Source organism: Rhinichthys klamathensis, unplaced genomic scaffold (assembly GCF_029890125.1).
Source record: "Rhinichthys klamathensis goyatoka isolate OS25496 unplaced genomic scaffold, OSU_Roscu_1.1 h1tg000395l_1, whole genome shotgun sequence".
NCBI lineage: Eukaryota > Metazoa > Chordata > Actinopteri > Cypriniformes > Leuciscidae > Rhinichthys > Rhinichthys klamathensis.
Window position 1 is genome coordinate 2,819,162 of NW_026606897.1, and position 20,975 is coordinate 2,840,136.

General features: G+C 36.9%; 1 protein-coding gene across 1 annotated transcript; it reads left to right on the plus strand.

The window, feature by feature from the left end:
- Positions 1–726: 726 nt before the first annotated feature.
- skap2 (src kinase associated phosphoprotein 2) lies at positions 727–19,668 on the plus strand. Its single transcript, XM_056234431.1, has 13 exons — positions 727–871; positions 1,562–1,667; positions 1,763–1,788; positions 2,563–2,661; positions 6,359–6,439; positions 6,512–6,595; positions 7,655–7,779; positions 7,870–7,933; positions 8,043–8,159; positions 8,686–8,769; positions 11,189–11,313; positions 19,038–19,140; positions 19,376–19,668. Exons 1-12 carry the CDS (start codon positions 832–834, stop codon positions 19,128–19,130), a joined length of 1,044 nt encoding a protein of 347 aa, XP_056090406.1. The 5' UTR covers positions 727–831; the 3' UTR covers positions 19,131–19,140; positions 19,376–19,668.
- Positions 19,669–20,975: the final 1,307 nt, after the last annotated feature.

Consider the following 20,975-nt stretch of genomic DNA (forward strand, 5'->3'; position numbering starts at 1 on the left):
CTCACAAACCAAATTCCTCTCCTTGTCATCCTCTAAGAGAAGTAGAGTCACTGTCTTTCAGAAGGTGACAGAGTGCAGGTCTCCTGGCAAGGATCTGCTCTCTGCAGTAATCTCTGTGAAGCAGCAGAGGAGCAGAGAGAGAGAGAGAGAGAGAGAGAGAGAGAGACAGAGCCAGATGGAGATGGATAGCTATGTGTTTTTCTATGAAAGCTGTGCATCACCCCCATTCTTCACCTGTCTCCCTCCTCAGGATAAGTGGGGCCCACTCCAAACAGCAGGCCTAAATCTCTAAAAGGTCCTTAGATCCTCTCACTAAAATCCTAGCTAATGCACCAGCACTGAATGTATACAATGTTACAGTTCAAATTCAGTTACTTACCCAAAGTCACGGAATGAGGATCGCTACCTTTGTGCCTTAGCTATGGAAGTAGCACGTTTTTGTTGTTGTTTTAGATTCAGATTGGCATGCTTCATGTTTCTCATCTGTTTTTCCGCTCTCACGCTAAAGAAACAAAGGTAAACATTATCACCGTCACATGTCAATACAAAGAATAATGCAATAAATGCAGTGAAATTACTAATGTTAAAAAGTGTCCTTTAATTATTCCTGTCAAAGCGAGCACGTAAAAGTGGACGAGGAAGCGTGTGATTCCCCAGTGCACTGTTTGAGGTACCCAAATGTTTCTGCTGGAGCAGACGTGATAAATAATACTGTCTAATTTGAATAGCTAGTGGTTTCTGCAGGGTAGGCATTTGCCTCTTCCGTATCTCACAGTCCACTTAACTTCCGTGTTTCGAAGGCTATCTTACTGGGTCAAGCGGTTTAACACAATGAGGTCCATCCCAGAAGACTTAACAACACTCATTTCAGGTACCATCGCAATATTTGGATAAAACAACAGTTGATAAAGCGAACGTTTAGGTCTCGAGGGCAATCAGATTAAGCTATAATAGTTTTTTGTCCCCAGTTTACATTACATACTTGGCTGAAAAGAGGAAGTTTAGTCTACCGACAGACGTTGTGAATATTTCCCTGTAGTTTGAGCATAAAGTAACTGCTCTTAGTGTATTCATTTTTTTCTGGCGCGGATAGATTTATTTTGTGTTTTAACGTGTTGTCTATAAGTAGGTTAAGCGGTTATAAAGTAAAGAGTCTATGTTAAGTTTCAACTGCAGATGAATATTCCGGGTTTTTTGTGCCGTTTTTATTTTTACAGTCGGTAACATACCTGTTGGAAAGTCCAGTTTATGATGCTAGCGATGTTTTTGAAAATGGTAACGTTAACTTTAACTGGTTTACGCTCGTAATTAGATGGTGCAGGACGTTGTCATCATAGATAGTCATTAGCTGGTTGACAAGCTAACGTTACCATGTTCCAAAAAAGCAGGTTGACTGTGTCTGTAGTTGAGTTGTTTCAGGCCAACGAGCATTTTAGCAAAAGCCTATATTTGCTAGTAAACAAATCATTGTCATCATTAGTTTGGTATAACGGTAGTCGTAATTCTGATGAGGAATTCAAGGGTGCAAAATGACAAGAGGTTACGCTTAATCTGTTTTCAGATCTGGAAAACTTTTTGACGGATGTCCTTAAAGCGGAGAATCTGAGCAAGAAAGCAAAAGAGAGAAAAGATGCCTTTATCAAGCGCATTAAAGATGTGAAAACGAGGTACGAGGCAGATTTATGTAATTACTGTTGACCTGAATATGTTTTTGACCCTATGCTGATATAGTATTCAACAAATCTAATGATCTCTGTTCCAGCTACTCACAAGATTTCAAGGAAAAACGTAAGTTTTGATGTGCTTGTGTGTTTGTGAATGTGCGTGTGTCTAGGGGAGGGGCTAAACGACAAGCATGATGAAGTGAACTAGTACTTCCCCACTGATAGGGTAGGCTACTATGTGCTGCAGTTAGCATATCAGTGAATTTGAGAGTTTGTTTACTTATTCATGACATGTAAACATATTTGAATGACATTTTTTTTCTCTCCTGATGGGAACATGTGAAAAGAGTGCTTAAAAAAGGTTTATGTCAGCACATAAAGACTGTTCCCTGATGCATTTTGTATTTCCTATAATTAATTTACGGTTAAGGTGTGGGTAGAGGGCTGGGTATGATTTAGCACGTTGTGGGCAAGGAAACACATGCACTTTACAGCTGCACTATTATACCCCCATTACAGGAAGTGCTTTTGCTCATGTTCAACATTATACCACAAACGTGCATAATTCTAGCTTTCCCATCAATATGCTCTTTAATATACATGAACTTATCAGGAAATGTGATTCAAACAGTGTTATAAGATATCTTCCATATCCCAAATCTATGCAAAGTGAGTTTCTAGTGAACATTGAGACAACATGGCTCACTCAATGCTGCATGCAAATGGAGATCACTGGATCAAACATGCTTCTCTTCCCAGGCACCATGCAAGCAACATGCTTAACATCTGAATTAGATCATTTTAGTTAGTTAATGTGTCTTTTTCTGGTGGAGGATTGAAAATGTGGCCTCCTAGCTGCCTCTTTTTTGGGAATGCTGATGAAGACTCTGTTGTGTAGGAGACGAAGAGTTCCCAGAGCCTGACGAAGCGGACACCAACGACGGAGGATCGCTTCACTCAGAGCAGACTGACAGGGATGATGAAAACGCTTATGATGGTGAGTGTAAAATTGTGGGATTTATTGCAATATTAAAAGTGTTACAAGAGAGCGTGGAGCATCTGCAAGAACTGTTGAGACAGGAACATCATGTGACTGAGCTACTGTTCCCTTGAATTCTCTCATGGAAGAATGCTGTAATTGTGAGTATTATAAAAGAATCATGGCAATTTATTCTGCACACAGATTGCATGTAGAGAATTCACATAAATTAAGAAACAAAAACCTTTCCGGTTATGAATGCATCACTTATCATCTTTTCTGCAGCTTTAGCTGTCATAACACAGTATCATTGTGGCAGTCTTTTGTCATGTCCTGTCTAGGATTTTTTAGTAGTGGTAGAACAACACAAAAGCTGAATGAGGTGCTTGAAAGACTGCTGTAACCCGGCAACAGTCTCAGGAACGGTTTGAAGACACAGACGTTAAGGGTTTAGCTCTCTTTTGTCTCTGAGCAAATGGTTTATGGTCTGCAGCTCAGACAATCCACATCCAATGTCAATTCAGGCTTCTGTTTTATTAGCTTCTGCTAAATGAACGCTGTTGGTAGAATTTACATTCAAGGGAATCGAATTCATCCGAATCATTTTTGAGTCACGCCACATATCCGATTATTGTATTCTGAAACTCACAGAATCAAGAGGGTAGGATACAGGCTGGGAGTGGTTTGTGTTTAATGTATGTATATGGTAGAAAGAGGTTTACAGCTCTAGTGCACTCATGTGTTTTATTGGTCCTTTTGCCCTGTGCTTGCCAGAGAGAACAGCTGTTCTGCTCAAAGATGGGACCGAAGCCTCTTAGTACACACTGCAGATCCTATACGAAACAAAACAGCATTTGGAGATCAACCAAAAAGTCATTTGAGCCTATTTATTTTGGACAAATGTACTAAACCAAGTGAAGTTTATAAGCTCATGCAACTGATAATGCCGCTATTTGGGTAAATACAGGGCATTTGTTTTTGAGATTTCATGAGACAGATTTCTTCTCATGAAAAAAGAACACACACATCTCTCAGGCTTTATTTGTTGAGAGTCAGAGCTTCACCTCTGTAACTTATTTGAGAGCTGTGAGTCTTTACTCTCTTTATACATTCAGCCCATAAAAAGGAAACTCGTTTTATAGCTGAAGATGAAGGCAAAGCGTGTAGCCACTATTTATTTGCAGCCTTTATCAACCGCATTTGCTGCTTGGCTAAAGTTTGTTCAAGGGTGTTCATATTAACCCCAGGTTTCACAGACAAGGCTTAAGCCTAGTCACAGACTAAAATGCACGTTTGAGCTGTTTCAACTGAAAGCAGCTTGCACTGACATATCCTAAATTATGTCAGTGCCATTGTTTTGTCTTAAGATGCACACATTGTGTTTTTCTTAGGCATGTTTATAAAAGCTACTTAAATGTCCTAATTGAACTACGGCTTAATCTAAGCCCTGTCTGTGGAACCATGCCTAAATATAATTTAAGTCATGGCTTATAGTTGTTTTGTGTTACACCACCGTTCAAATGTTTGGGATTATTTTTAAAGACACATTCAGCAAGGACTCAACTGATCAAAATTTGACAGTAAAGGCATTTATGATGTTACAAAAGATTTCTATTTCAAACAAATGCTGTTCTTCAAACTTTCTATTCATCATAAAATCCTGAAAAAGACATTCAATTGCCAGTGCCAAACCTAATTTAGCAACGCAACCATTTTCAAATAATATTTAATTTTTTTAAGAATCATGACTGGAGTAATGGCTGCTGAAAATAGAGCTTTGTCATCAAAGAGAATATATATATATATGCAGTATTTAACTATATTTCTATGTATTTTAATCAAATAAATGCAGCATTGGTGAACATAAGAAATGTTTTCATTTAAAGCTGCAGTCCGTAGCTTTTTTAAGTTAAAAATAATCCAAAATAATTATATTAAAAAAAACTTATTCTGCCAGTGGTCAAAACTATCTGCTTGCCATAGCTAGATTCAAAACGGTTAGCTTGTAATAATGATTTTAATTCCAGTGGTACTGGTGGGTTTCCGCGGAAAATTCGAGCATGTCTTTGCGTCATTACGTCACACCCGTACACATAAAGAAGGAGTTTCGGCTCCTTCGGCTATACTGCGCGTGACGAGATGTTTAGATGTATAGGCTTTTCTCGCAGCACTTTACATGATTAAACTTATGGCATCCAGAAAGATCCAAACAACAATCATCAGTGTCAACTGGAGTTTCAGCAGTTATAAAACCCAAAAGACTTCGTACTTCGTATTTAAGGTGGCTAGAGAAAGAGAAAGAAACCGTCTCATGCGAACACAAGGATTTAAACATCGGCGGGGCTTTTGAAGGGGTTCAAAACGGAAGAAGAGACGGCTTTTTTCTGCTGAACAAGTAAGTTAAGACATTTCAATAGTTCAATCGTGTAACAGTACGTTTTCTTAATTCACACAGTTATGGAGTTTCCTTTGTTGTGCCTTTCTCGTTTTGCTATTATGGAGAATATGAATTCTGAACTACACAGGTAACCATAAAACACATTAAATTTAACATTAGTCGTGCAATGCTGATGTGATGTTGTTAACATGAACAATTTGAGAACAAAGTAGGCTATAATTTGCACGGTTGCTTTAAATCGCGTTGATTAAATCTAACGGAGCTTATCATGTCGAATGCTTTTTCCCCCTTAGTTAGTCAGAACAAAAATGGATGTTACTTGTTCAGAAGACATTTTCTTATGAAAATTCTTATGTTGGTCAAACTTTCAAAAAGTGAATCTGTGATTCTGTATGACAGTATCCACACCGGCGCGGTGACTGACAGCACCACTCGCCTCAAAACACTGGGTTCATCCGCGCTGTTTCATGCCGATTTACAACCCACGTAAAGATGATAATTCCGCGAATCACTGCAGTTACAGATTTCGAACAGAGAGATGGCGACAAAGAGGAAAAGCTACGGACTGCAGCTTTAACTGAAAAATCTTTTTTAATCCCAAACTTTAGATCAATAGTGTATATGGTGTTTTTACTTTATTTGTTTTTATTTTGCAATAAGGGAGAAAAAAAAATCAAGTGATGCTCTGTGCCAATGTGTTCTTATGTTCTTATTATCCAAAACACTATCTTTTTTAGTTTTTTTGCCATTGTTTTGCTCTTAGAAAAACACATGATTTATGTTTTCTTTGGCAGTTGTTCTACCAGACATTTTTCTTCCAGATTTAACAGAAATCAGCTCTAGCTCTGAGGGTATTTAGTTTACTTTTCACAGTCAGCGTGTGTCATGCTCCCTTGACAGCACTTTATACATAATTGCAAACATTCCACAATTGCTGGTGTCATTCATAACACTGCTCTGCTCACTCACACTCATTCAGCAATGCAATGGTAGTGTGTACACAAGAGAGGGGAGGGCAGTGTAAACGAGAGGGGAGGTTTGCTTTGAAAACAGACCATGCATCTGTTTCACATACTGCTGTACTCTATTCAGTCCATCCGGGTTTGAATCTCTGCTAACTTTAGTCTCGCTTGACATCGACCTTTGATTTTTAAACCTAAAGGGGGTGGAAGTAGCTTTCTGGTTGCCTTTAGCAAATGTATTCAATTTGTTGTGAAGACAGGTGCTTCTCTTTGTGGATTCCTCGCTGCTAGTCATAAAAAAAAAGCTGAAGTAAGATTGAATGAATTTCTGTTTCTGTCTGTTTGTTGAAATCAGGTGTTCAACAGTCTCCTCCGGTGGCAGCTCAAGAACTTCAATCTATTTTAAAGAGTGGCTACCTGGAGAAGCGCCGAAAGGGTAAGTAACCTTACTGTGTTCACAAACAGGTTGTTGACGTGGAAAAAATAACCTCCATTTGACTTCTTATAGATCACAGCTTCTTTGGCAATGAGTGGCAGAAGAGATGGTGCGCCTTAAGTAACAACATATTCTACTACTATGGCAGTGAAAAAGGTTGGAAAACTACTATTATGATCAGATGTGTCAATACCAGTGTTGGGAAGGTTACTTTTAAAAGTTATGCGTTACAATACTGCGTTACCCCGTAAAAAGTGATTTATTGCTGTACTTTTTATGGCAAGTAATGGGTTTTGTAACTTTTGCGTTACCTTTTCTTACTTGGGCTGGGCTTGCTTGTTTGTTTTTTAATAACAAAAATCAGTTTTATTTTTGACAAATGTAAAGGCCCTCTCAAACCAAAAGTGAAATGAATAAGCCTCCGGATGAAGGAAATGGAAATTCACTCCTGTACAGTAGAGGGCGCAGCTCAAACAAACCTGTCAGCTGTGCTGCCATTCAGGATCGCAGAAAAATAGGACCACTTGGTGGTTGATATGCTCCCTCGATGCACACTTTTGGCGAGCCCTCACTGAAGCGAGCTCGGCAGCAGACTTCTTCCCAATAGTCAAAGCGGCGTTACGTCACGAAAGTGCGGACTCAGAGGAGGACCGCGAGTGTTTAAGGTGCCATTTGGGACAGGGCCTTATTTGAGGAATAAAAAAATGAAACATGTTTATCTAAAATTATTTTTACTTATTAGTATTGTTGAATTGGATTACCAAAGGACAGCAGCAAATATATTGGTTAATAAAGTGAGATTAAATACATAAAGTATATTTTTGTAATTTAACATATTTAATTATCCATTTTGAGGAATACTGATTTGTGCAAGTGAGATGAGTAAATCCCTGCTCACATTTAGTCTAAACTACAATAACCATCAGGTTTATACCGTGCTCACAACATGGGGACTGGAGAGGTGTCAGTCAATAAATGGGAAAACAAAGTAACTTGCGTTACTTATTTGGAAAAGTAACTCAAATATTTTGTTGTAAATTTAAAATAAATGCATTACTTTACTAGTTACTTGAAAAAAGTAGTCTGATTACGCAACTCCCACAACTTGTAATGCATTACCCCCAACACTGGTCGTCACCAATTAAATGCACTTCTGAATTCAATTTATCTTTTCTTAAATCGTATCATTCAATAATCTGCACTAATGTTCACTAGATAAACAGCAGAAGGGAGGGTTTAATATTGTCGGATACACTGTCAGACTGAACAACACCCTGCGGAAAGATGCAAAGCGAGATTGCTGCTTTGAGATCTCAGCTCCAGACAAGCGTGTATATCAGGTTGGTCACCTCTCATTTCATGTAAAACATGCAGTGTTTGTTTATTCTTATCATGAGATAGTTATCTCGTAAAACACATTTTTGCCACAGTTCTGTGCTGCGTCCGAGAAAGATGCTAAAGAGTGGGTGGAGCACATCGACTTTTTGATTAAAGGTAGGAGTGTGCATCATAAAAACTCTCAATCACCAAACTTGTTCTAGCAGGTGTCTTTTTTTTTTTTGCACAAATGCATAATGTCTTGTATATTGGTTTTCACTCTCAGACATGGGTGGAATCATTCCGGAAGATGAAGAAGAGTATGATGACTGCTTATCTGTATCCCATTCCCAATCAACCATGCCCGAAATTATCGATGATGACATCTATGAAGAACTTCCTGGTTTGCACTTAAATTTCATATTTGTTTGTGTATTTATCTGATAATTATTATATTATATTATATATCATTCCCCTGGTTTCACAGACGAGGCTTAAGCCTAGTCCTGGATTAAAATGCATATTTGAGCTGTTTTAACTGAAAGCAACTTGCACTAACATATCTTAAAATATGTTAGTGCCATTGTTTTGTCTCAAGATGCACACCTTTAATGCTTTTATCTAATGCACATTTATAAAAGCTACTTAAATGTTCTAATTAAACTAAGGCTTAATCTAAGCCCTGTCTGTGAAACCAGGCCTATATTATATTATATTATATTATATTATATTATATTATATTATAATATATTATATTATATTATATTATATTATATTATATATGATTTTTCGATGTTGATAGTCAACATAAATATTAATGTAAAAACCTCTCGATTCCCCTATGGATGTGGTGGAAAATGTCTACAGAAATTGTGAATTTGGTATATTGCTCTTCGCTCTAACTGGAACATCTATTTTCCCCCTCTCAGAGGAAGATGAACCCCAGCCTGCTAAAAAAACAGTGGCCCTACCCCTGGCCAACAAACCTCCACTACCTTCCACCCCTATGACAGGTAATTACCACTGGGTCAGCAGGCCTGTCCATCCCCTACCTGCCCTGCTGTCCCATAACACCAAATATATTCCCAGATCTGCCAGGGTGGCTATCATTTGTCTCTCCAACTTTTTTTTAATATATATATATATATATATATATATATATATATATATATATATATATATATATATATATATATATATATATATATATAAAAGAGAGGGAGGAGGTCTTTCAAAAGATGATAAGTGGAAAGAGAGGCAATGGATATTGCGGGTACATATGGATTTGGGAGGTTAGATGGTGAAGAAACACTGATGATAGGAGTGGGAAGGTTGTCTGGACCACAGGAACGGCCTTCAGGAAGAGACCTGGAATTTGTATTGATTGTTTCTTAGAGTAATGATATTTATTTAGTTTGACATATTTGTGCTGATTGTTAAGAGAAACGCTAAACAATACTCTTGCAGTTTTTATTTAAAAATGGTTCAGTATTTTTTCTGGTCCTGTGTGGGGGAAGCATGTATCCTGCTGGGTGCTGGGCACTGGGCAGGGGTTGGTAGGCACTGGCAGGAAGCTGACTCCATTGGTGCACTGTGGCCCACTATGGCCCTCTGCTCCAGGCTCACAGCACAGGAAGTCCTGCTGACAGAAACGATGGCTGAGGCAGGATCTTGTGACAGATGCTCAGGGGAGGAGGCCAGCTAGAGCACTAGACAGAGCCATAATGGAGGGAAAACAGGCCTCATGGATCCTGGAAAGCAAGATTATCATATGAATTTTCTTTATTAGTATTTGTTGTCATCTTTTGATAGGTTTTTTTGTTTGTTTTTTACATAATGTTTTAAAATCCTGAAAAGTGGATGCATTTATGTAACTACTGATACCAGACCACTGCAGTAGGTGTAACACTAATACCTGGTTGTTTAAGACGCAGCACTGAATAAAATCTTCAAAGCAGCAGTGGGTATGGTTATATTTAGAAAATAATTATAATATTCTGCCAAATCAGCATAGCTGGGAATCTGCCAGCTATAAAGTCTGGTGCAAGATATTTACCTTTAGGGTTGTTTTTTTCTTTATGAAAGCACTTTTCTTGAACACCCACTCATGGTGCCGCCTTTGGGCAGACATTATAGATTAGTAAATATGACTAAATAATGGTCTACACCAAGAGCAAGAGGGGGTAATTGTAAACCCAAGAGCAAATCTACCTGAAATACCAGTTTAACATATTTCATCCACAATGGTTTAGTTTCGAGACAGAAAATAAGAGACTGAAACTTAAGCTCAAAATTGTGTTATATATATATATGTGTGTTAACTTCCAACAAATATGTCTTCTAACATTACATGTTAACTTACAACAATTTGCAGCTGTAATGAGGGGTCTTTCATTAGAGGGTTTTTAAGTTTCATCCCATCTGTCAGGAGCCACAGCTCAGCAAGTTTTACTCTCTGCTGCCCACTAGTGGAACTTTCTGAGCCAGAAAAACACTTATACTGGGGGTCTTTAACTAAGGACCCCTTGGTGGATAGAAAAAACATAGCAGGGACACTTTAAGCCATATACTAAATGTGTATAGTACCATATTAAAGTATTTACATAAGAAATCAAACAATAATTGGTGTAACTTACTCCCGTTGAAGATCCATTGACATGCACCAAACCACCATTGCATGTAGAGAAACTCTTGGAATTTTTCACTACCATTTGAGGGTTTTTTTCTAAAGGAAATAAATACTTTTATTCAGCAAGGACGCATTAAATTGATCAAAGGTGATAGTAAAGGCATGTATAATGTTACAAAAGATTTCTATTTCAACTAAATGTTGTTCTTTTGAACCTTTTTCATTAAAGGGATAATTCACCCAAAAAAGTTTTTTTTTCATTTACTCACCCTCAAGTTGTTCCAAACCTGTATGAGTTTCATTCTTTTGAACACAAAAGAGGATATTTTAAAGAATGTTGGTAACCAGACAGTTGATGGACCTCATTGACTTCCACAGTATTTTTTTTTTTTCATACTATGAAAGTAAATGGCTACCGTCAAGTTGTTGTCTGGGAAATTACGACAAAATGTTCATTTTTTGGGTGATCTATCACTTTAAATTTTCAATTGTAATAATATTTCACAATATTACAGTTTTTACTGTATTTTGGTCAAATAAATGCAGCCTTAGTGAGCATAAGAGACTTTCAACATTCATTCAAAAGCATCTTACTAACCCCAAATTAGTGAACCTTTGAACAGTGTACATACGAGGACAATTAGATCTCTTTGGTGTTCAGAGACCAAACCAACAAACCCCACAATCACCATTTTTACAGCTCATCATAAACATTTTGACGCATAGGTTTGAAATGCCATCACAAATGCTCTCTACTCTTTCTTCATTAATTAAATAATTTATTCAATCTTCTATTATTCTAGCCCCTGCGGCAGTGAACAAGAGCACAGACTATGAAAACTTCTTCCAGGGCTTGTGGGATTGTGCTGGCGACCACCCCGATGAGCTGTCCTTCAAAAGAGGAGACTCAATCTACATCCTCAGCAAGGTAAGACGGGAGCCATTGCTCGACCCACGTGATCGAGGACAGAAATAATATTTAAATGTTTATTACCCTGCCCTGTTAGACGACGTCAGCAGGAAAACATGAATTTGCAACAAAAAACGTTGAAAAAATATGCGGTGACATCTGGTTAACGCATATGAGTCAGATGTAAAAAGATCGTTTCGGTGTCTCGTGTGCTCGGCAGTGGGGTTTCTAAGCTAAATACACCCTCTCTCTGTGCACGGTGATGGGATTAGTCCTGTCACTACGGAAACCGTTTTAGTGCTCTTGGCCCTGAGCTGGGCAGTCTGGCAGCCAGTGGCATTCTGTCACCTCTCTCCATGTCTGCCCATTCGGAGCTCGTGCGTTTGTGTGTGTGTAGGGGTATTTCAGTGTTGGTAGACGGCTCAACGCCATGTTCTGTAAGGGCAAGCGTACGTAGACCTTTAGCATATACACATCTCAGCCTGTCACTATTTATGGCTGTAATGGCAGTCTGTGTTCTCAGGAAACGCTGAATCCACCTCTCTATTCGTACCAGGTGTGGTGTAGAAGTGAGTTTGGTTAAAAACTTCCCCTACCTGTCAGCTCCGATGCATAGGCAGGCTGTGCAGATCTGGGTACTGCCTGTGGGGTTTGTACCTGGCTAACAGAATTAGCTCAATAACTCTCAGGGCTACTTAAAACAGCTCGGGCTGATCCGTTCCCAGAAACTAACTCGCTATCTTGCGGTTTGTCTACTTAGCACTGTTGCCCTTTAGAGAAGGAAATGGAAATCTTAAATTAGAATCGTGTTCTTGGGTTCTTATTTCAGAAAGAGGGGTTTTGAGGTATTGACGCTATGGTGGTGTTTTTATATCATCTGTGTTCTACAGGATAAGTGAACAACTGTAAAGACCTTTTTGGGACAATGGTCCATGATCTAGACCACATGTGCCAAATTATTCTAAATATATTCTTTCAATTCTTGATGGTTTCATATGGTTTGGGAAAACTTTTATACCATTTTCAAGTTATTAAATACCATTTTAAAGTTTAATGAATTTAATGACTAAAAATATCATGTGGTGTCACCTTCAATAAATATATATATATATATATATATATATACTAATATTAGGGCTGTAAAGTCGAGTTTTTGTTTATATAATATATATGTTTATGTATATATGCATATGTATATAAAAATATATGTGTATGTGTGGGTGTGTGTGATATATATATATATATATATAGACACACACACACACTAATGTATGTAGGCCTATATATATATAAATAAATATACATAGTCAAATGTGAATTATTTAATAAATATCAAGTTTTTGAGTAGTTGCACCACATGACATTTTATATCCTGAACTAACCATGCCTTGTCATAAAAAGTCAAACTATTTGATATTTTAAAAGACTGACCTTGACACACAGACATGAAGATCTGCATGAGTCTCCTCTGATATCATTTCCTGTTTTGTTTTGTTTTTTCTGCTTGTTGGTTGCACCATATGTCTTAGACAAAAGTACAAAAAATATATTAAGCAGTATTTATTTATTGATTTATTATTTTGTTAAATTGTTTCAAGAAACTATAAATAAAGATAAAGCCAAACTGCTTAAACTAGTTCACCCTCATGTTGCTCCAAACCTGTGTTGACCTTCTTTCTTCTGTGGAAAACAAAAATATATATTTTTAAGTGTGTTTGTAACCAAACTGTTTTGGTGACTGTAGACTTCCACTGTATGGACCAAAAAAAAAAAAACAACAACAGACATTTAGACATTTCTTAAAATAGCTTTTATCCACAGAAAAATGTACCATATGTCATTCAGGTTTGGGACAGAAGGTTCTGGAGGTTTGACAGATTTTTAATTGCCAACTGTCCCTTTAATAAGGTTTTCTTTTTAAGAATATCATTCTTTTTTTTTCCATTAGGATATCAGGACAGTTTTATCATCCTGATATTTTCAAAATAAATTTTAATACATTAATTAAAAATTCTCATTATAGAAAAGTGTCAGTGTATGTGTGAATTACATTTTAATGTATTTTTGTATAAATTGATAGATGGGACAAAGAAATAAGTGTATGGGAGTTTGATTCTAGGATTTAAACTGTATGGGGCTCGGCTTCTTATTGGAACATAAGCTTGTTATGTGGGTCAGAGGAATATTTATTGCATCAAGACTGAGCGATTTTTAAATGCTCCTACACTGACAATACTTTTTAAATAAATCAAGAATTGATTCAAAATTGCATCTTTTTGCACAGTATTTGATAGTGTTTAGCATTTTTGTGTTCTTCATTGGAACTGACGGTGATGGAAGTGGAGGGCTGTAGACTTGGGATAGTGCTCTATACCGAATATAATAATGATATAATATTATATAATATACTGTCACCGTATATGCTGTTGTCTGCCACCGACTAGAACAAAGGGTTTTATACGTTAATGTAATTCGTTTTTTAAATGATTGGTAAATAGAGGATTCAGAGTAAAATCATCTCTGATTTCTCTCTGCAGCAAACATGAGATTTTCAAGCGGCCTGACGGCTTCATCTAAGATTTCTTTAAGGGCTGAGATGAACACGTGTTCTGAAGCCCCCTTAAAAAAAGCCTAGCAATGCCAATATGATGTCATCTAGTGCGATCCATTAAGTAATGGTGAAAGTTTAGGTCTCCAGAAGTGATTACACGGGAAAGAAGCTGACAGAAAGAACTGCTGAATGCAGCTTTCCATAATTCTACCCAATTTATTTATATTCATTTTACTAGAGACACAGGAATGTGCAGTAGCAAGATAATGTATCTTCAGGAGAAATAGAGATGACATTCAATTTCACCAGTGGCTAAAAATCCATAATTTGTAATTGATATATAAAGCATGCCAATGGGGAAATTATCTCATTCTGTTAAAAGTCAGCAGGCTGTCAGAAAATGACAGAATATGGTCTGAATGGGATCCAGGGGTGACTGGGTTTTTCAGAGCAAGTCTGCCATCTTGTGCCTAGAGTTAGTAAGGCAGCATGCTTTATCAACAAAAGGAAATCTGCCTTTTGGAAGACATGATTATGTTGTTTTGCTTTTTATTTATCTAAAAGCACCATTTAAAGCTTCAGGTTTGAGCAATTGATCATGATGTTCAACAGTGGAGTGACTTCAGTTTATTTATTTTTATATTTACTCATTTTATATACATATATTAGTAATGTTTATATTAATATTTTTTTATATTTATATATCATTTATTACTATTATTTTTAATTTATACCCTTATTTTTATTGATTGTAACATTTTTATTAATGTCTTCTAAGGCACTTCTAGGTTTGTTTGGGGTGGGATTGAAATTGTAAAAAGCATCGTCTCTGTACGATTAATAACCTATATACATGTAAATGAAATATACTTGAAATGTATCGCACTCCATAAAAGAGATGAGCATAAACCCTGCACGTTGCCGAAATATGTTAGGAAAGATCCACAGTCCAGTGATGCTGTGTTGTATTCGTGCTATTTTATGGGTACTGCACGGCTTTGGTCTACCATGAATATTGCAGGCTGTCTTTTGTAGCGTAGCCCCTTCCCCCCTTCCTTCAGCCAGGCTTGTGGATGACCGTAAAGCTGGTGTGGGTTTAGTGTCCAGCTGTGGCTCACAGGCCATTCAGAGCAGTCTGGGGAACGGGCCAGTGGGGCTATTAGTGGCCTACCTCCTTCCCCTTGGCCATGCAGCAGCTGCAAGTCTAACACCCCCCCCCCCCCCCCCCCCCCCTCCATTTACCCCCCTGTCCAGACCCTCAGTGGCTCTGAAAGGGTATTGACCATCAGACCAGGGGGAGGTGTCAGGGCCCTAAATCACACACACCAAGCTCTCTTCTTTTCAAAGCAGGCCAGTGTGTGCTGTAAATGATGCTTGGTCAAAATAGTGCGTCACATGGTCCGTCTGGGGTCCAGCAGTATTGTAAACCTCAAAGACCCACATCATTTCAGTTGAATATGGCATACTAGCTTTATTTTAATAATGCAGGATTTTAATTATTCATCTTGTAGTAAATTATACATAAATTACCTTTAGAATATTCTTTTGGTCTTCTAAACACTAATTTAGCAAGTCTATATTGTGACCTTACATGCCGGGTTCCTTAGATGCCGGGCGCTGTGTGTGTGGGCATGTTGGCGGAGTGTGAGGTCTGCATTGCTTTCCTGTTGCAGATTTATTTGTCACACTTGCCTCCTAATCTGACCCTCCTGCACGCGCACATATTCGCACACACACGGCACCAGACGCTGCTCTGTCAGTGAGGTGTGTCTGTATCAAAGGACGGCTACAGGAAGCTTTCACATGTGCACTTCCTGTCTCGTTTCACACAGCCCGGACAACTGCCCTATATCTGGCAGCCTGTGTGGGATGAGGTGTGTGAATCCTGCTCCTTAACACATTGCACTTTTATCTCTACTTGCGTAACTGCAATTATGTACAGCAGGAGTTTTCAAGTGATTTAATGCCACAGACTCCTGAATATCACTTTTGCAAAAAACACACCTATTTCTAAAATATAAAGAATGCTATATATTTTAAAACAAATGTATACTTTGTAAAAAATAGTCTGATATTTGTGTGTGTGTGAGTGTGTGTGTGTGTATATACATATATGCTATACATATATATTTATTTATTTATATATATATATATATATATATTATAGGTGTGATATAAAAAACAACATTAAGTGTATTTGTAAATTGTTATTTAAATAAATAAATAAAATTAATTATTAATTAATTAATTAAACTAATAAAAAAAGAAATATATCTAAATGCAAATTTTATTTATTTATTAAAAGGTGTGATATAAAAAAACATTAAATGTATCTGTACATTAAATGTAAATGTATTTAATATCATTAAATTTACATTATCAAAAATTACTTCATTACAAATCATTATGAATCATTCAAATGTATTTGTATAGCACATAGGTTCTTGACTATGGAGGCGGGGCCCACTAGGGGCCCCCATCAAACTACCAAGGGTCCCCTGGATGACTTAAAAGTATTTAAATTAATATTCATAACATAATTATCATTAAATCAAAATTTAAACTATGTATTTTAACACATCAACATTCTGTTAATAGAAAAGTCTGAATACAAGCAGTTTAAAAACAACTGATCTGCAGTCCTGACTTATTTAGAATGTATAAATGTAATATATTTTAGGTTATCCTCCACATCTTAAGCTTTACAGATAGTTAAAGAAAGATTTATTGAACCCTATGGTCTTTCAGCAAGTTTTTCCTTTTCTTTTTAGTCTTGTGAGGAGGATGGTGCACATTGAGGACAGTCGGCGCTCTCCATTACAGTGTGTGTGTCTGCGGCAGCTGTCAGCAGCTGCATAACCAGACCTGTGTTTTATAGACAGTTACGTGGACGCATGCAGTAAGAGGTTTGCTGGCCGGAGCTGAGCACTATACTTTATACAGCAGGAATCACTTAGGCTGCCGGGGTCAAGTAGGGGCCCACAAACTTCATATTTAACTTCAGATGGGGTATGATTCAAACCTCATTGCTCTTTCTGAGCCATACAGAGAGGCTTTTTTCTCCGATAGTGAGGTGAAGGATGAAGGTAGATGAGCAGTGAGTGTCTTGTCAGCTTTGGGGAGATCAAAGACTTGAATGTCAGAGAGAAAAAAGGCTTTAACTGTCAGTAAGAGTACGCGGGATTGAGATGTTTCAGGGTTTCACTGTAGCTGGCCATTCTTTTCAGGAGCATCAAACGAGAGACCGTGTTTATGTGGGAACCTTTGCAGAAACACAGTTGAGGTTGCAGATTCGCAGCCTGGGGCCTCTCTATATACCTCTATGCTGCCCTACAAAAGCAAAGCACAGTAACTACATTACAACTAAAACAGAATCTGAACATCTATCCCGTGCCAAACTCATCATAGTTTAAGAGACCCCATTCAGTCATAACTCAGTTTTGACAAAATGTGTTACTGTGTTTCTGTCTTTGCAAGATAGTATAGTATAACCCCGGGATTTTCTTTTTTTTGATGCCAATATAATTAATGCTTTTTATGGGACCCCTAACCCCCCTCTTTTCTAAAATATAAAGGCAGCTATATATTTCAAAGCGTGTACACCAGTTTATACTGTGTGAGTAACATTATTAAGTGTGATTTGTAACAAAATTAACAAAATAATCTGAAATTTCTGAAATTACAATACCGTCCAAAAAGTATTGGGTTAGTGAGATTTTGTTTTTAAGAAATTAATACTTTTATTCAGCAAGGATGCATTCAATTAATCAAAAGTGAATACCATAGTATTAAGCAGCACAACTGTTTTCAACATTGATAATAATAATAAATGTTTGTTGAGCACCAAATCATTATATTAGAATGATTTCTGATGGATCACGTGACACTGAAGACTGCAATGATGCTGAAAATTCAGCTTTACCAACACAAGTATAACTTATAATTTAAAAAATATTTTAAATTGCAATAATATTTCACAATATTATTGCTTTTACTGTGTTTTTATCAGATAAATGCAGCCTTGATGAGAATAAAAGACTTCCGACCACAAACAATATGCAACCGTAGTGTATAAACGGTAATTGGCTGGAATATAGTTCCAGCTAATTATATAGTTATATAGATAATATAGCTGAACTATATTATCTTCTGGAATATAGTTAGTTTTTATAAAGTTTACAGCATATCTGAGAATATGTTTTATTTTATTTTATAATTATTGTTTTTTTTTTCCCTTACTGTTAAAACTGACCTTCTAGTCAATAAAATGAACATAATTCCAATTAATCTCATTATTTCCGTGTTTGTATATTAATCATCAATGTCATATGCACTTTAACTTTAACTGCCCTAAAAAACATTTAGTATTTTTTCTCATGGGCCCCCCAGCACCCCTTTGCAGTTCAGTGGGGGTCCGTGAACCCCAGTTTGTCCGGTTCTTCCAAAGGTCTGCTGGGAAATGGAGTTTTATGTGGAGATCAGACACACTTTCAGTGCATCTAACGTCCATTTCAGTCCAGTCTCCTCTCACTGCCTCCCAACGTTCTCCTCTTTGAAAGAAATGGCGATGTGGCCTGACAGATCCGCCTCGGTATAACCCCAGAGTTTAGAAGGCATCTGTGAGAAACAGAGGCGGGGAAAAAACACAGGGTTTAGTAGCTTTGAAGTGAATGGCACTGTGGGATCTGTTTGTGATTATGGAATAAAGAAAGAGAGACGGATTGACGGATCTTATCTGGTTCTTATCTTTATGGTTATCTTTTCCATGAGCTGGAGAAGAGCTGATCTGTCTCTGTATGCAAAGAAAAGGACTCTGTCCTCAGGCTCACAGATCTGTTGTGCTTCATAAGAAATATATCGCCCGTTCACATTCTCTTGTGTAATCTTTATAGGTCCTATGGGCCTTGTGTCCTTGAATTGGCCTTGGAAAGACAGACAGAATGGAGGAGATTGGGAGGGGTGCGGGAAAAGGGGGGTAGGGATGTACGGATAGAGACAGTATGAGAAGAAAATGAGGCAAAACCCGAAGATGAATGGGTAATATGAACTATATATATTGACAGTTTTCATTCCCCTGGGCGTTGACCTATGAGATTTGACCTCGCTGATTGTGTCACTGCTCTGATTGGCCTCAACGGTGAGTGAGTTTAATGAACGTTGGTTATCGTTTTTTCTGTTTTTTCCCCCACAGGAGTACGACATCTTCGGTTGGTGGGTGGGGGAGATAAAAGGGGTCATCGGAATCGTGCCTAAGGAGTATCTTATGGAACTGTATGTGCTGTAAAGGGTCTGAGGTGAGAAAATGAATGGCAGCCCATATGCCTTGTTTTATTACACTGTAAAAAAAGTGTTTTTCAAAGTTGTCAATAAAACAAAGATTATTAAGAAAATACCATTTCATTCTTTCTACTTCAAAATGTCACTTATAATTCAATGCGTCACTTGTTGCGTTTCTTTGCAATTATTGTACTAGCAGCAATTTAACAAAGTACAGTAAATCCTAAATAGTTGTCTTTTTTGTTCATTTAGGAACCTCTGATGACCTGCCATTGTAGCTTCATGTTCCACAAGTTGCCATCTCATCCTGTGTGTTTCTATTATTTTATGTAGCTGATATGTAAAGCATACTGCCTGTTAAAAAGCACAAATAATAAAGCAGCCTATGTTCAGTGAAGAATGTGATACCTTTAGCTTATTATTTAATTAACGTGCTCTAGTATTTAATAGGGATGACTGAATGAATGTTGTGACTTTTTTTGTCTTTCAAATGCATTATGTTGTAAGCAAAAACGACATGAAATAAAGCTCGCACCTTAACGCTATCACAAAATGTTCTGGAGTATTTTTGTATCAGTTTGGAATGTAGCCGCCAGGTGGCAGCAGCGTATAATGTTGTTTTTAATATTAAAGCTTGCGTCACAATTTTTCACGGCAGATGTGTGGAATGTCTTCATTTGCAACTCCATTTGATTCCTCCAGAGGAACAGAGTAGACAACACAAGACAGGTTTCTACACAGGATGTAAGTGCTGTTTGTACACAGTATAGAGTCTCAATGTAGCTGTACATGGCGAACTGATGGGAAACAAAATCTCTGACCTTTTATGCAGAACATAACAAACAAATCAAAAAGCAGTTATTCAGATGTGGAATTAATTATCTGCTGTAGGAGAAGTGTTTGGCATATCGGATCGTGTCTTCATGGACCGCTGCGTTGACATCCACAAATATCTGGGCACTGAAGTGAGAAACTTAATTAAAACACATGTCAGGCCGTTACCTTCTCTGCCAGCCCGGAAGAACGTATCCAAACGAAGTGTTGCTACTAGCATATTAACTTGCTCAGTCAAGCTTCACACAATAAATACTAAAGACATTTTAATTTCATCATTATACAATAATATATTATATACCAGTTGATAAACAATTAGACTTGGACCACCTGCTGTTAAAGGTAATTTAAATGTATTTTAAATCAAGTGTTGACACCGTGTTTGATATATAAATCTGTTTTAAAAGTGTTTTTATTAACATCAGCAAGATCTGAGAATACTAGAATCTCACGAATACATATGTCTAATGATACCAAAAGCATAAGTATTAAATAATTATATTTTATATTAGCCTACATGTCCTCTTCATTTGAGATTCTCGTTTTAATGTAAATGCAAAAAAAAAAGTCATTTAAGTCAAATCAGTCTGACATTTTAAAAGTAAAATAAGTATAAAATAAATGTAGATCAAATAGTGTCATATTGATTACTTTACAAGTAATCATAATGACGGATTACTTTTCAAATTAAAGATCAAAATTAGATCTTATTTTGCATTACATTATAACTGAATCCAACTGACTGAATTGGGTGGGTTAAATGGATTTATTTTAATGTTACTAAAATAGGCTATTATATTATATGAATTATATTATTATATGATATGATAATATTTAAGGCTGTAAAATCGATTAATTGCAATTAATCGCATCTAACATAAGAGTCTGTGTTTGCATAATATATTTGTGTGTGTGTGTGTGTGTGTGTATATATATATATTATATATATGTATATATATATATATATATATATGACTGAGTGTACAGCATACACAGAAATATATATAAATATAATAAT

What these genes read in the sequence shown, in the direction of transcription:
- skap2 (XM_056234431.1), top strand. Translation starts at nt 832, where the DNA reads ATGAGGTCCATCCCAGAAGACTTAACAACACTCATTTCAG. An exon ending in CAGACAAGCGTGTATATCAG is followed by an intron (nt 7,780 to 7,869) that starts GTTGGTCACCTC and finishes TTTTTGCCACAG; the next exon opens with TTCTGTGCTGCGTCCGAGAA. An exon ending in CATCGACTTTTTGATTAAAG is followed by an intron (nt 7,934 to 8,042) that starts GTAGGAGTGTGC and finishes TTTCACTCTCAG; the next exon opens with ACATGGGTGGAATCATTCCG.